Source organism: Haliotis rubra, unplaced genomic scaffold, assembly GCF_003918875.1.
Source record: "Haliotis rubra isolate DU_JTF1 unplaced genomic scaffold, ASM391887v1 Scf149, whole genome shotgun sequence".
NCBI classification, from domain to species: domain Eukaryota; kingdom Metazoa; phylum Mollusca; class Gastropoda; order Lepetellida; family Haliotidae; genus Haliotis; species Haliotis rubra.
Window position 1 is genome coordinate 794,538 of NW_025765436.1, and position 16,835 is coordinate 811,372.

The following is a 16,835-nucleotide window of genomic DNA, read 5'->3' on the forward strand; positions in this document are numbered from 1 at the left end:
CTCGTGTCATTCCGGCAAGTCCGTCTTCTTGTATGTCACGGAAAGAGGCGAGTAGTTGCGAATGATTCGGACTGAACCACCACTGTGCAGTCAGACAGGGCGGATACATTATTGCAATGTTGGAGGTTGTTTCCGACCAATATGCATAGTTCCGACCGATCGCCCGTCAACCAATCAGATATGTTATGAATACACAATCCCAATTAGAAAGTGGTCAAATGTAACACATGTTATATTTGCGATTACACTTTCTCAGTAAAATACAGATTTTAGTACTTTTGTTGGATACCCAACCCTGAGAGTGTGGGTTCGAATCCAGGGCCTAGATTTTCGAAGCACTCTTAGCGCTAAGATAGTCGTAAGCCCTATACATTAACTTAGACTATCTTAGCGCTAATGAAGATTCGAAAATCTAGGCCCTGGTTGGGACTCAACCCAACAAAAGTACTACAATCTGTACTTTACTGAGAAAGTGTAATTCCAAATATAACGTGAGTGTCAAGTGTCCATATGTTGCTATGCCTGCAGAAAATGTTTTTATAAGAAATTCTATTTCAACCTACATTTTTAGAGTACCGATATTACAACTCACTGCATAAACTTCCCTTAAACAATTAAGCTAGGGGCACGGATTTTAATATCCGTACTTGATACAGTATGTGTGTGTGGTATAATACCATTATATCGTAAATGGTTGGTTTGAATATTTGGCTCACTCATACCGAAACTTAGAATCTCGGAAGCTACTACGGAGGTGTAGCAGATAGAGTGTTGTATTGTCGCCAGTTAACGTTATACACAGGGGCGTGTAACGCTTAGAAACAGCGTTAGAAAGACATATACGTATATAAGCCCTACCCTAGTTAGAAACAGCGTTAGAAAGACATATAGGTATATAGAGCCTCCCCTAGTACTATACTAGGGTAGGGTCTAAATACCTATATGTCTTTCTAACGCAGTTTCTAAGCGTGACACGCCCCTGTGACGTTATATGCATGGAACTATAGCAGACGACAATAATTCAAATTGAAACCAACAAGCTCGTTTGGTCCAAAGGGACACACAGGCCCTTAACTGGTCAGTGTACAGTTTGGCCGTTTGTCTTCAGTCTAAGCAATGTGTACACTGAATGCAACACAGATGACACCGTACTTACTACCTAGTGAGTACCTAGTACCTACCGAGTTTAGTTTTTAGCAATATTTAAGCAATATCAAGGCGGGGGAGTAGTCAGAAGTAAAGCGTGGTCCCGCAGAGGACCAATTAAGGATCGATTCCCAGTATATGGACACACTATGTAAAACCAAATCTTTAGGTCTTCCGCTGTGATCCTGGTGTGCTACTAAGTCCGTTTGCCATTGACGCATTTTGAAAGCCAAAGCGAGGGTATTTGGTCAAAAGAAGAGGAAGAAGTATTCTCACAAGTTCGCATATACAAACAAAAATGACAAATATAATGTGATAATTTCAACGTTTTATTGTCTTATATATACTATGTATGATATCACTCCTGGTGCATGATTATAAGGTGACTATCTGATGGAGTGAAACGCATTCCGTGTGTTGTGAGTCAGAGAGTTATCTTTATGTCAAAACTACACATGGATTGGACACGTGTACTGTCAAGAGTTGACTCGCAACAAGATATTTCCCACTGGAGGATGGAATAAATAGGGATTTACGCCTTCTTTTGCGTAAGATTTACTTGTTGTCCGATACTTTGACTATCAGGATGAATACAGTGATAGACAATGTGAATTGTTACAATTTTGAAACATGTCTTCTTCAATCACGCAATGGAAAAGGCTGAGAATCCCAGTTTTCATTAAAATCTTATCTTACTTCTCATTACCACTAAACAAAGATCAGACCAATCAGAGCGTCGCTTATCACAGAGTGACAGTCGATGTTTTTTAATCGTGCAACCTCGAAAAGGTTAACACTGGTTATTCCGAAGACAGGTCCGGAGTATAGATTTATTCCGCCAAATGTCATCGTCTGTTTCTCGCTTCAGGGTGATGTACATTTGAACGAAAAAAGTGCAATTCCGCCGTGCATCCTAGAATATTCTTTGGTTGAGTTTTCCAATTTTGTTTCGAGATCTATTTTCTGGTTGACTGAAACTGACGTCGCCAGAGCTATAACTGGTGGCACATGGATCTGGAAAGCTGCCTTCTGATTGATTAATATCGGCTTCTTCTTTGTCATTTCATTCGTCCGTCAAATTTCATAAAAGGTCGTCCTGACTTCACCTTTAATATTGGATGTCCACACATTTCAGTTTAGCGAAATGTTCAGAGTTAAGATAAGATTTTAATAAGATTGCCGAGTTACTCTGTGTGGATCTATCTATATTCGGCTGCAGACCCCGCCGAGGAACCCCTTCCCTTCCCTTCTGTTTCACCTGGTTCCCTGGACTTCCGGTTTGCTGACATCCAAGCAGCAGCAGTACCACCAGGATAGGAGCCGAAACTGCCGAACTGTGACCCACCATACTGAGGCACACTTCCAAACTGAGATGTAGGGCTGAATTTTGACCCTCCAAACTGAGGCATACTTCCAAACTGTGACCTAGCGCCGAACTGTGACGTATCTCCAAAAGAGGACTGGCCACCGAACTGTGATCCAAACTGATTTGTCGACCCGAACTGTGATCTCCTTGATCCGAATGACGATGCGGATGACGTATCCCCGGAAGTTTCTGGGTAGAAACCTTGGAAGTTGTTGCTCCACCAATTCTTCCACCAGGGATGAAATTCATTATTTCCTGGCCACCGTAAGCTTTTATCGCCTGACCCATGGTAGTAATCCATACGTCGTTGCTGAGTAATGGCCGGTTTCCGAGCTGCTGGAACCACTGCAGGTTTGAACTGCATAGGGTAAGATGGCATGTAACGCTGTATGGGTTGTCTCACAGGAGTCGGCCTTGAAGGTCTTGGGGCAGGGCGTGGCGCCGGTTTGGGGGCAGGGCGTGGCGCGGGTTTGAGAGCCTGTATAGGTTTGGGTTTAGGTCGCGGGGCTGATGGCGGTGGTGGTGGTGGTGGAGGCGTGGGCTTGGGTGTGGTTGGCGGATTTAAGACAGGTAGAACAGGTACGGGTGGTGGAATGGATGGAATAGATGGCTGTGTGTTGGTATTGTTCACCAAATTTTCAAGGCTGCCACGGACTTCTGCCATTTGGCTCGTGAGATCGGTTAGTTGCTTGGTTATGGAACCGATAGTCAGTTCCAAGAACGAATTCAGTTTCACCATGAATGTCGTAATCTTCGTTAAGGAGTGAAGATAACGGTCTTCCTTGGCAGCAGAAGCCCTTTGCTTTGGCCGAGGATGTAGCTGACGCTGTTACCGATGCCGCTGGAGTTAGGGCTTTTGCAGTGGCGGGTGTAGATGTAGGTCCAACATTTCTGGGTAGTGGTTTCACTGGAGGTATACCACTACTTGCTGGGACCCCGGCGGCAGGGCCATGGGGTCGATGGTATTTGACCGTAGACGGGACAGCTCCTATTTGGAACAGAAAATGTGCATTTTAAGTTGAGATATATTTGTTTGTCGAACATTTGGGTTCACAGTATTTGATGTTGGCCTGTACCAAGCAATCCAGTGAATGATACCAGGAGTATCGCTCAACGCAGTCGGCATACGACCACATGCATGGTTTTCTGTGGACCCATTTTTCCCCCCGGAATCTCAATGGGTTGAATGTGTGGTGCAGTACATGGTTTGAAGTGAGTGAGTTGTGTTTTACGTCGCTTTTAGCAATATTCCAACAATATCATGGCGGGGGACACCAGAAATGGGCTTCACACAATGTACCCACGTTGGGAATCGAACCCGGACCTTCGGCTTGACGAGCGAACGCTTTTAACCCCTTGGACTCCCCACCTCCCACATGGTTTGAAGGTCAAGGTGACTGTATCTGCACACACGTTTTCAGGTATATGAGGAAATAACCTGGCTGTAGATAGAGTACAATGGATGCATCCATACCCTGAACCACATCTGTCATATTAAATAAACGTGCATGTCAAATGGCGAAACATATTTATGACGTCATATATTTTTTATATTCCAAAAGTACATTATATTTTAGTATTCATTTAATATATCAACATGGTTATATTTATTTTCCTTTGAGAATTTTAATTTCAACATACTGATACATTTGCAATGTCTTGTCTACAAAGGCCAGTCACCACAAAAGCTATATAATGGGACCAATATTGTTTCAAGGGATCTGATGTTTTCGCCCACAGGGGCGTGGAACGCAAAAAATAGTCTCGAGGTATATCCCTATACTGTCCGAGGCTGGGGTATTAGCACTACATAATAGAATATCCTTTCGTTTGGTGCTGTGACAAGTGAAAAGGTGCACCTTGGTGTTAGTTTTTGCGTTACAAGCCCCTTGTGGTTTTCGCCCAAGATCAAATAAGAAACAGTGCGCTCTTTCATGGCTTAGCAGTGCAGTAAATGAAACGTACATGATAACATCAGAGAAAAAAACAATGACAATTTTAACAAAATGATCAAAATTGTATTTTCATATGGAATTGGTTACTTGTTTCGTTTAAAAAGGTCCACTCAAAAAATGTTTTCAGCCTCTTAACTAATCAAAGTAGCTCACCCCAGTTTATACCTATGAACTTACCATCACTGAATCCCAGCCAGGTCACCTGTATGGCGAGCAGACCGATAAGTATTGGTAACAGACCCATCGGAACCCTCACCAAAGGCTTGTGTGCTTGTAACGGTAGTGGCAGCTGCTCACTTTAACATCACGGGGTCAGGAGAACGTCATCGTCTGCCACAGCCGAGCCATGACAACCTCGTAAACCCGTCAACGAAGTCGTAGGTGGATGTTTTTCCTTCTCGTGACACAGGTCCAGTTAGGGTGGTGATATTGTGTTTTTGGATCCTAACTTGTTCAAGGAATACTTTATTACATATTTCGAATGTCACTTTACGACTGTGTGTGGCTATTTCAACAATGCCTATGGGGTCAAAAGAGACATGATTTTGTTTCCTCTATGTATTGTGTATTATGACGGCAGAGGGCCTCGAGCCGAATGTGACACGTGATTTTGAATCTTGGAAATCTTGTAAATGCCATTCGATGTTTTCCATGTCCCGTTACTTTGAGGCGGATATGACTTGATTAGAACACGCGTCACAGGGAATCAAGTAAGCAGTGTATTAATCAGAATCAGAAGTGCTTTGTATTAATCATAATACCATATATGGAGGGTTACACCGTCTACGTCATGGCTGTCATGTTAGCCTCATGCACTGTCGGCTCAAGGAAATTGTAAATTTTGTGTCAAAATAGAGCAAACTCTACCTCGATGACGTTATTCCTCCCATGGAAAGTATATTTCTCGTATTTATAATGTCTTAGACAAGCGATAGTGGAGAACAGGTTGATTCGACACCAGCAACTATCATTCGAGACGGATGCGATGGATTTAGTTACACGGAGGTACCCAATCGAGGTTCTAAACCTCCATTTTGAAACCACAGTTGGTTTATCTTCATTCAGCCATGGCACAAGGACAAACAAACGAACTATTTGGTTATAGTGGAAATGATCAATTATGTGTTACATAGTAGACTGTTTCATGTTACATGGTAGAATGGTGATTACTCGCACTCTGATTATAGGAGTCATTGTTGACGTAATACACCGGGACGTCACAGTAATAGATAGATTACTTCATATGTCATTAAATAAAAGTAGGGGATATTCCATTTCGGGGCGATATTATTTTGGAACCAAGTTGCATACTTGTATATGGATTTAGAAAAAGATTATTCCATTCCCAAAGTGTATGAATTTCGTACCTACACTCCAGTTCCTTTCAAGCATTTTTCATGATGTGCATGCATATGAAAATGGTTGTGGTCAAATCTGAAATTTACAGTGAAACGGGCCAGTGTGTTGCTGTACATTTTAGAGATAAAAACGAGACTGAAAGTTGATCTGATAGTGCTTTAAACTCAATCAGACGGGGACGTCTGTCACGCCAGGAACGGCTACGTGCAGTTGACATGTTAGACGTTGGAATAAGAGCTTCGTTCATTAGCAGATGGGGCGGTGGGGTAGCCTAATGGTTAAAGCGTTGGCTCGTCACGCCGAAGACCAGGGTTCGAATCCCCACATGGGCACAATGGGTGAAGCCCATTTCTGGTGTCCCCCGCCGTGATGTTGCTGGAATATTGCTAAAAGCGGCGTAAAACCAAACTCAGTCAGTCAGTCATTAGCAGATTACAGATCACGATATCGACAAATAACGTTTCGGGACAAACGTCGAGCTGGTCCACCAAAGGCGACACCTGGCGCACGTTTCATCAGCGCGACTGTGTTACGAAACGTGGTAAAAGTGCCTCTCACTTAGAGGTGAGCTTTACAGAACTACAGGTGTTAGTATGGGTTGACAGGCGATTCGTAATCACTACACAGATGGAAGTTGGAACCTACATGCCCGACGTCACTTTACTACAAGGCGTCGTTAGTGTCAAGAGCAATGGCGTGCGCCAATCGTCTTTGGACAACGTTGTGCTTTCGGATGAATCAGCTTTGACTGGACTTCCTGTACAGGCGCAACGTGGCGTAAGAATGGGCGACCGTTTATGGGGTGGTTCAGTAATGGTGTGGGGTAAGATCACTGTAACTTGCAGGACACTTTTACATGTTAATCACTCAGTACTACCGTCACAACGTCCTGGAACCCGTGAAGATCCGGGTTAGAATTGGTCTTCAGTAATGCATGCTAGTCGTAAGAGGCGACTTACGGGTTCACTGACTTGGTTGACCACATGTCATCGTATCCCAATTGCGTAAAACGATGCTTATGGTGTTGATCACTGGATTGTCTGGTCCCGATTCGATTATTTACAGAAACCGCCGCCATATAGCTGCAATGTTGCTGAGTGTGGCGTTAAACAACAACCAACCAACACCGCGCTGCAGACACAAGGCAGTGCGCGCCGAGATGACAACAGGATGACAACATAAGAGCACACAGTACCTCCAACATAATATAACAAGTTTACCATGACCTGTCCATACCAAACATGTCTTGGATATCATAAGATGGCGCGTACGTCACCGTCAACAACCACCGACCACTCACATATATTTATTTAATGTTACGTTTACACGATATATTCATTGGACCAGAGCCCGGTCACATTACCATATTCCTTTGCTTTCGATCATTCAGCCTAAACATTTTAGCATGAATTGGAAGAAGTCAGAACGCATGTCATTTCAAGAATATACTCCCTTTGACCAGGGATACTCTACAACCTTATAGAGTCTCCCTGCTTTGACTGATCGTACCGAAGACATACACATCCAAACTGCAAGACTCGATTAGGGTATTTCACAAACCCATGACAGTCTACAGAGGTCTATAGATTAAAATTAGTATCTATTTGAAACATCTTCCAATGATCGACCAAATGATCAATGATGAATAACATTTATAACCTTCACAGGATAAAAACCTGCTTAGGAAATCCCTCCCGACACGACTATCGGCCATTTTGACGTCGTGTATTTGATACAGGCTAAATGTTACTGTGAGAGACTTATGCTGAGGTACTTATGCAAGATACATTTTTCATCTGTTGGTGGTAGTATTTGAATGTTTAGGTTGTAACAAGATAATATTGAACATATTATAGATGGTCCTGTAAGAGCCAGATGAGCATGCGTGCGCGTATGTAACCTCTCCTTTTGAAGATCTATTTTGTTAGGTGAACTACAGTTACTGGTTGTTTGTCTGTCCGTGTACGTCACGTACTACATGAAATCATGTAATGCTTTCCTCAAGGTGTAGAACAGGATTAAAATTATAAGAATTCTAAAATGTAACATGCAGCTCTCAGTTGTGGCATGCCATGATACAGAAAGACGCGAGTTGTAACAAATGCTCACTCTCCAAGCCAGAGTTACATGCGCCGGAGTGTGACGAATGTTGTCATGAGCTGCGATATCCGAAGTTAAACGAAGGAAGGCGGAAACAAACGATGTTATTCCGAATGTAAGCAAGGTCAGCTCTGAAGGTCGGTCGGTAACAACTAACTATGGCTGCTAGGCGTGTTGTCACAGAAGGTGAGACTGTAATTTGCAATTAGTACCTCAGGATTCATAACTAATTGGTTATCGTAGACTTAGTAAATGGAGATAGAAGTAGTGACACTTGCAGAGATTTTTAGATCAATGGGTCAAATTTGGTAATGTAATGTGATATTCAACATACGAATGTGTTAGAATACCAATGACAAGATTTCTGTGAGTCTAAGGTGAGCGAATATTTTGTATTTTGTAATTTTTTAAATTTGGGGACCTAATGCAATATAGTAGGTACATGTCCGGTGGTTCGGTCAATGCATTCTATTTATTAGGATTATTTCAAGGGGTTAGGGTTAGGGGTAGAGGGTTTAGGGTTTGGGTTTAGGGTTAGGGTTAGGGACCTAATCCAATATAGTAGGTACATGTCGATGTAATCACGTGAGTACCATTTGTTGTTTTCCTTTTGCATTTTAATACTCTTTTTTCACACCAAAGCGGAAACCAAAAGCGTCGAAAAGTACATTAAGAAATGGGTTAATGTAGAAATTTTGGCCTAATGGAAATTGGCCTGGAATTTGCACTCTCAGCCTCTTTCACACGCAACATAAATTTTGTAAAGTAATGATTTGAAGGCTAACTCACCCTCGTGCCGTCACTACACATGCTCATGTCTCCCTCGTTCCTTAGTGCGATCCACATTATTCTTACAGTGTTCCCTACATCACTTTTCTGTCACAAAATCACCGATTTATATAAAAGCTGTCATTCATGCATGCACCGGTGAAATTCTCGTCTGGCCTGACATCAACAACCCTTTTCAGTTTGAGGCATATCGGCTCATTCCACGCCACATGTTAATTTGTAGATTACGGAATTGGACGAGTGTGCCAAATGGCATCGGATCCATTCGGCAATTGTCCGTAGAATAAAATCACGAGACACCAAGTCCACCCGTAGCATTCGTAATTGTCCGTGACCTATTCGACTCTTTCCGTTCATTTCCGTGACGTCACAGGAATGACTCGATAAATTTGCACATTGTGCAACAGTGTGGACGTAGCTCAGTCGGTTAGCTGTCGAGCTAACAATCCGAAGGTCGCGGGTTCGCGTCCGACAGGTTCTCACAAACTGGTTGCTTGTCTTAATGACACGTGACCTACGGCAGAGATCGTCCTCACGAGAAGTTGTGGTGCTGTATTCTAAAGGTGCTCCGAATGTTTTAGTCTCTCGAGGATATGGTACTTCAGGGAAAGGTGCTGTAGTACTTCACTCCTTCATTCTTGCTTGACAACTGTTTTAGGATTATACTTAAACGTCGCATAATATAATAAAGAATTTGCCGTCCATAACTTATCTTGCCTTTTTTATTACCCATGATCTTTGAAAATGACACTCAAACAGATCTTTATAGAACATGGACCATGTTTATCTGTTTGTTAATATAGTATATTTAATTACATGGTCCTGTGGTGTTCTTGTGTTGAAATGTTACAGATGCTAAGTTAGAAGTAGGAACATCATAGACTCTTCAAAAGGAATCAGTCCGAACCAGATAAGCTTTGTATCCCAAATATCAACATGTCTGTGCTATTATACAGTCTGCCATCTAGTCCCAAACCCGTGACTGGTAAAAGAATCTGTTCAGTGTTATAAACAAGCTGGTAACCATGATAACAGCCCATGTGATAATTTGAAACGCTTCTGTAAATGACTCTTAGACTTAGAGCTATATTGCGGTCAGTATGTTTGGGACACAGGTAATTATTATTACAGAAAATCATGTTTGGACATTTAATGAAACACATTTCCCATGTTTATGAATGATAGGTTTTCTGATCAGTTCACTTTATGCGCATTGACAGATTGCCACCCAATATGCTCTGAAGATATATTTTACAAGTTTCCTTATAGACATACAAGAATGTCCTGTCAGAAATTCATAATATCATGAAAATGTCCCTCTCCCAATTTCTCCAGCAAACTTCATGTGAATGTTGTATAATTTGTAAAGCTAAATGGGTGCATTTGATCACAGGGTTTCAAATTAAGTTACCGGTAATTAATGATTGCACATGATCCTATCTGCACAAAACTCAAAGTAACAGTGTACAATAAACATGATAAACTGTGAGTTGTTTTTCATCTGTCAGAAAGACAAACATTTTAACTGGCCAGTGGCCTAATGTTTATCCAGTTTGCTTGAATGAGGACATTTAGAAACAGCTGTATATGGTTTTAATTTTACTGGTCAAAAGTTTTGGTCCCAGGTGTTTGTCAATCTGACCCAATGCTCAAGAATATGATTTATTTTATCAATTATATTTTCAGCCTTAGATAGATTACGGGAATGGTCACCTAGTGGTTGAAAGACAGCTGGTAAATCTTTATGTCATAGTGTGTCATAACAATGATTACCATTATTAATATACTTTTATTGTATTTTCAGTTCCTGCTTGGAGGAAGTCACTGGCCAAGTGGGCCTATAGTCTGTCTTACTTCCCCCAGATAGGTAATAATTATGATGTTACAGTATTAATTATATTCTTAATTCCATTTGTCAATGTTCATTACAATATCCTCAGATGTTTGCAACAATATTTAACTTTTCTTATGTCCTCAATGAACAACTGAAAATTATACCTAAAATAATAATGTATCTCTGAGGGGTATATAGAATCAACAGTATTTGACATGAAGCACACAATTCAAGGTTTTGTCATAGTTCTGATGTTAAATTAAAGATTTATGGGTTGCCAAGATTCAAATACAATAGCAGGCCTACCAAAGAAAACTTTCCCACTGTGCAGAAAAATTCAGGAATAGTGCAGAAAAAACATGAAAAAACCACATTAATCGTGGAAATAGCAACATAGACACATTACCTCGCTACTGAAACAGTAAAAACGGCAACGAAATACTATGAAACTGCAACATTTTTATATCAGCAAACTTTGACCTCTACTGCGCATGTGCAAAACGATCCGGGCTTCATTCCAATTCCGAGCAACCGTGAATTGCCTCGCGTAGAAAAAGTATTAAATATGTCGAAATAACTGCTGTCAATCGTTTCATACGAATGGAAAGTAAACTAAACAAGTGTGCACACAAGTATCATGATGATAAATGCCAAATAACACAACAGAAATACTTAAAAAGGAATGTAACTTTTGCCCAAGCTGGAAAATGTCAACATGCGGTCAAGACTTCCTCTTCCATGTGCGCATGCGCAAAATCGAAGTTGCGGGTTCCTCGTTTTATGATGCAGTGTTAGCGATTTAAAGTTGCCGTTTTTACTGTTTCAGTAGCGAGGTATTATGTTTATGTTGCTATTTCCACGATTAATGTGGGCTTTTCTGCGTTTTTCTGCACAGTGGGAAAGTTTTCTTTGGTAGGCCTGAATAGGAGCTGGCATCAACATGGTCATGCAGCTACATATAATGACCTCTAATTAGGGTGTTATCTGTGAGTAGGATTCTGAAGTAAGTCTTCTTGGTATGCAAATTGGGACACAATTGTTACTTCTCTCGTTTCACTTGATTTTGATGTTATCAAGGTTATCCTGACAGCATTACAAGGTCTTTGGAATGAACAGGATTAAGAAGCTTCAATGACACAGTAGGATGTTAAATATCCTTCATGCAAAGTGGGATGGTACACATAGGTTTGGGCTATGTATATCTTTAGATATGGCTAGAAGGATGACATTTTGCATATTTCAATTATAGATATATATGTTTTTTGAGTTCTGAAACCTGGTTAGCAAAGTTGCAGTTGCATACTTAGACAAGTGCTGTATAAATGCCTTTGATGTTCTGGCATTTCTTTAATATTTATTAAAAAGTTCCAAAGACATCAGTTTAAGTATGTTCTCTGTTTTCACAGAGATAAGATTTGTTTATTTACAATTGGAAGCACACAAGAATGATGGGGATATAGATGATTGATTCTTCTTTTTTTATTATCCCCCGCCGTGCGAAGCGGGGGATATAGTATTAGGCTCCGTCTGTCCGTACGTACATACGAATAGGAATATCTTAAGAACGGTTCACTAGATTCTTTTCATATTTGGTACCTAGGTTCATCACACTATAAGAAAGGTCGGAGTCAGGTTTGGTGACCTTGACCTTCATTTCAAGGTCACAAGGGGACTATCACATTTTACCTGCATGTTAAGCTATCTCAAGAACCGTTTCCTGGATTATCTTCATATTCAACCCCAAGCTTTATCTAGGGTAGGTGCAGGGCCCAGTCGAATTTGGTGACCTTCACATAATTCTCAAGGTCATGGCGACACTTTGAAGATTTCAGCATGTAAACCTGCATGTTAAGCTATCTCAAGAACCTTTCACTGGATTTTCTTCATATTTAACACCAAGCTTTATCAAGGGGAGGCGCAGGGCCCAGTCAGTTGTGGTGACCTTCACTTAATTTTCAAGGTCACAGAGACACTTTGAAGATTTCAGCATGTTAAATTGCTTAAGATAGTCAGCAAGATATCGCAGAAATATTCAGTGGATTTCTTCATATTTGACACCAAGCTTCATCTAGGGCAAGGCCCAGGGCCCATTCAATTTTGGTGACCTTCACATAATTTTTAGGGTCCGCGAAGCGGGTTCGATCCCGACTCATGAAGATTTCAGAATATTAACCTGAAGTGTCAGCAAGATATTATAAGAAACGGTTCACTGGATTTTCTTCATAGACTTTCAAGTCCTCCTTGAATGTTTTTCAATAAGCAATTTCTTTGGTACTAGTTTTGCATATTTCATACACTATGACATTCATGTCAAGGTCAAAGTCAAAGTCAGTCTTGAAAATATGTGTGTGTTTGAACAACTAAAGACCAAGATAATGTTTTTGTTGACATTTAACTTCATCTTCAACTTTCATTACTTTATGAGTTTGATTTGATAATTTGCGGCGGGGGATTATGTCACCTTAGTGACAATGCTTGTTATAATACAGTCAAGTCTCGTTAATCCGACTCCCGTTTATCCGGCAAACGGCTTTATCCGACACTTTTGTTGTATCTATATTTAATATCCATGGGAACTCATATTTATTGATGGATGCTAAGCACTGCTAAGGTTTGAAAGTTTAGGTATAGAAGTATTTTATTTTCTTTCTGTACGTGCAGGTCTGATGCGGGATGACATACTTAATGAGACACCAGATGTGAAAGAAGCCCTTCGTCGCCTCCCTAGGGAAGAGTATGATGCCAGGCAGTTCCGCATCTCTCGAGCTCTCAACCTTTCAAACAAGAAAGATATTTTGCCCAAGGATGAGTGGCAAAAATATGAGGAGGTGAGGTCAAGGTAGCATGATAACAAGGCTGGGGGTAACAATTTGATCTTAGAGTTACTTAGATCACTGACTTACCCGTGAAGGTCGGGTTAGAATATTGATCTTCAGTAACCCATGCTTGTTGTAAGAGGCGACTAACAGGGATCGGGTGGTCAGGCTCGCTAGCTGACACATGTCATTGGTTCCCAGTTGCGCAGATCGATGCTCATGTTTTTGATGACTGGATTGTCTGGTCCAGACTCGATTATTTACAGACCGGCGCCATATAGCTTGAATATTGCTGAGTGTGGCGTAAAACTAAACTCACTCACTCACTAGATCACTGACTAGAGTTGCAATTTAAGGTCAGGGCTAAGTCATGAGTAAATTATGATTAAAAGGTGGGTTACACTATTGTGTCATTTGTCATCATTTTCAGTAGATTTACAAGTGACAAGTTTAATTTACAATTGAGGCCTCATGGGTCCATAGTGCTAAGATAAAACAATCATCATACATTGAGCAAGATACAATGATATTCAATGCAAGACCACTTAACATAAAACATTTCTTTTGAGGAACAATGATATCCTTTATACAAACAGAATATGTTATTGACATTAATGAGACAAATTCAGCATGGGATGGATTTTTATAATATGGTGTACAAACAGTTCTCTACACGTCTTATAATCAGGACATAACAGAAATGAAATTCATCTTCAACAGATCAGGCATTACACTTCGCGCATAACAGTTTGTTATGATCTTTCAAACAACGTAGTAACTACGTGTATAGTACACTCTTAAAAGATCTTTTGACTGGAACAGCTCTGATGCATACTTCTTGCACGTAATACAGTGCGCAAGATATATTGATATACAGTGCAAGACTAATTAACAAGATACATTTCTTTAAGTGATAACCTCTTTATAATAACAGAATTTGTTGTTGACATTAGTGAGACAAATTTATCATGGGATGGATTGTTATAATAATATGGTGGTATAAACAGTTTTCTACTTGGCTTATAATGAGGACATAACAGAAGGAAATGAAATTCATCTTCAACAGATCCTAGATTACACTTCGAGCATAATAGTTGGTTATGTTCTTTCAAACGTTTAAAACGTAGTAACTGAACATTTAATTTATGCGATGTACAACGAAATTTACAATATACTCTTAAGAGATCCTTTGACCGGAACAGCTCTAATACATACTTCTCAACTCCTAAAAGAGTTTTAAAATTACCATAAATACAAGCTGATGTATGGACAATTATTATCTGAGAGTACCAGACAGAACATATATATAAACTAGTTAGATAACTCTAGAAAACAATTTTGGGACCATGCTGGCCAAAATACCTTTGTTACCTGCTTGTATCCCAGCAGATTTGTGTACATGTAGTCATGACGTTAAAATATCACGTGTTAACATATCACTGGTCATGCCTAGCACCTGGGTTCGATACCCCACTCTTAGTACAAGATGTATGATATGTGAGGCCATGTCTTGGTGTTGTGGAGGCTTTGGGGTAGCCTAGTGGTTAAAGTGTTCACTCGTCATGGCGATGACCCGGGTTCGATTCCCCACATGGGTATAGTGTGTGAAGCCCATTTTTGGTGTCCCTTGCTGTGATATTGCTAACAGCGGTGTAAAACTATGCTCACTCAGTCACTCACTTGTTTATTTCAGTCCTGATATTGCCGTGTTGCTTAAAGCCAATATTCTCTCACAGAAATGTATGTTTGTAAATATGTATGTTTCCACTTCAGGACCATCGTTATTTGAGGCCCTATTTGGATGAAGTTGTAGCTGAAAAACAAGAAAAGGCAGAATGGGCCAAAAAGTGATTTTTGTTTCCCTTAGACAATTTTGCACATGGATACAAACAGTGGATGAACACAATGTGCTCACTATGAAGTGCGGAAGAAGATAGTGTATATGTGTGTTAATAGTTACTTTCTGTGAATGGTCTGATATTTTCATTGATGATTGGGCTTGTATCAGATCATGGATTCATTAAAACATGACCAGAGTTTTTGAGTTTGTTTTTCTCCTTTGTCTAAGAAGATATGAGTTATCACACCTTCATCAATCAGCAGTCAAGAACACCTCTGTGGTGGCATGGCAGACATGCTGACAAATTGTCAAATGATGATGCTTGATTTGGCTGACATAAGTTTGCTGACAGCTGCATAGAATCATACTAACTACAATTTATATATATCATACTAACTACGTGTGTGTGTGTGTGTGTACGTGTGTGTGTGTGTGTATAATAGAGAGGGAGATGCATGCATTCATGCATGCATACATACATATACTCAAAGGCAAAAGTTATTGTGATTGACTTGAAGTTACATATGTGAATTAGCAACTGATATTTTTATGAGACTTTTTTAATATTGCAAGAAAATCATTCCACAATAGGATTGCAAATGGCACATTTTAAACTTTTCTGGTATGCACATACTAATGAGGTCACAGTGAGAGTACGGTCAAAATGAAATTCACAGTCAATGAAGATTGACACCTGCACCTCATAGAGCCAATCAAATGTCGCAAGAAGTCTTGTGGAAGCATCTGACAGAGTTCTTGAAGCATGATTTCGGTGATTTGGCCAACGTCTCAATCTTCTCTCCTTTTCGTCCCAGACATGTTCCATAGAGGACAGATCTAGGGATTTAGCCGTCAGCGCGGTGCAAGAGGAATCTTGACTCGTCAGTGAAGAGAACATGTCTCCACTCACGTGTTCTCCACTGCAGATGTTATCTGCACCACTGCAGTCGTAGAGGTTGGTGACGTAATGTCGTTGTCTACACCACTGCAGTCGTAGAGGGTGACATAATGTAAAAATTTGTCGTCTGGTTGGATGTCAAGCACCTTGGATCCCGTGTGCAGCCAGACACCGGCAAATGGTTCAGTAGTATACACAATGGGGCTACGGGACCAGGTACGTAAGTCCCTAATCCCGTAGCCCCATTGTGTATACTACTACTGAGGTGCATGCAAAATTTGATGAAAATCGGTCGAACAGTTTCTGAAATATTGACTTTTAAGTGAGCACGGGGTCGGTCGGGAAAAGGCAAAATGTCCAACTTTTTGTCGTAATTAAGTCTTAATTAATCTAATGAATTTATCGAGAGTGTTCCCTATGCCGTTTTGCTATAGCGTAACCATCTGCCGAGATGCATGCAAAATGTCACGAAAATCGGTCAAATAGTTTAGGAAACATCATTTTTTAGTGAGCATGGGGTCGGTCTGGCGTAAGGCTAACAATCCAACATATTGTCGTACTTGTTATATATTATCGAGGCGAGAGGTGTTTTTAGCTTCCGTCTCGGGGGTTGCTTTGAGCGAGCGCCATGGACGAGTATAAGTGTTTGTGCGTGTGTGTTTCGTCTCGGCTATGATGATGCGGGCGTTCATTATCATCGGGCTGACTAGCGAGGCTACAGATGTCTGAAAG

General features: G+C 40.7%; 2 protein-coding genes across 2 annotated transcripts; one reads left to right on the top strand and one right to left on the bottom strand.

The window, feature by feature from the left end:
* Window positions 1–1,459: 1,459 nt before the first annotated feature.
* On the bottom strand, window positions 1,460–4,795 carry LOC124269996 (translation initiation factor IF-2-like). Its single transcript, XM_046705015.1, has 2 exons — window positions 4,645–4,795; window positions 1,460–3,500 (listed from the first exon to the last, which is right to left on the bottom strand). Exon 2 carries the CDS (start codon window positions 3,249–3,251, stop codon window positions 2,346–2,348), a length of 906 nt encoding a protein of 301 aa, XP_046560971.1. The 5' UTR covers window positions 3,252–3,500; window positions 4,645–4,795; the 3' UTR covers window positions 1,460–2,345.
* Window positions 4,796–7,987: 3,192 nt separating this feature from the next.
* LOC124269998 (cytochrome b-c1 complex subunit 7-like) lies at window positions 7,988–15,402 on the top strand. The gene is made up of 4 exons (XM_046705017.1): window positions 7,988–8,112; window positions 10,520–10,582; window positions 13,211–13,377; window positions 15,139–15,402. The coding sequence occupies exons 1-4, from the start codon at window positions 8,085–8,087 to the stop codon at window positions 15,214–15,216; spliced, it is 336 nt and encodes a 111-aa protein (XP_046560973.1). The 5' UTR covers window positions 7,988–8,084; the 3' UTR covers window positions 15,217–15,402.
* The last annotated feature ends 1,433 nt before the right edge of the window (window positions 15,403–16,835 follow it).

Excerpts from the sequence above, each read along its gene's own strand:
- LOC124269996 (XM_046705015.1), bottom strand. The coding sequence starts at position 3,251 with ATGGTGAAACTGAATTCGTTCTTGGAACTGACTATCGGTTCCATAACC.
- LOC124269998 (XM_046705017.1), top strand. The coding sequence starts at position 8,085 with ATGGCTGCTAGGCGTGTTGTCACAGAAG. Across the intron at positions 8,113-10,519 it reads TAGGCGTGTTGTCACAGAAG|TTCCTGCTTGGAGGAAGTCA; the intron begins GTGAGACTGTAA and ends TTGTATTTTCAG. Across the intron at positions 13,378-15,138 it reads AGTGGCAAAAATATGAGGAG|GACCATCGTTATTTGAGGCC; the intron begins GTGAGGTCAAGG and ends TTTCCACTTCAG.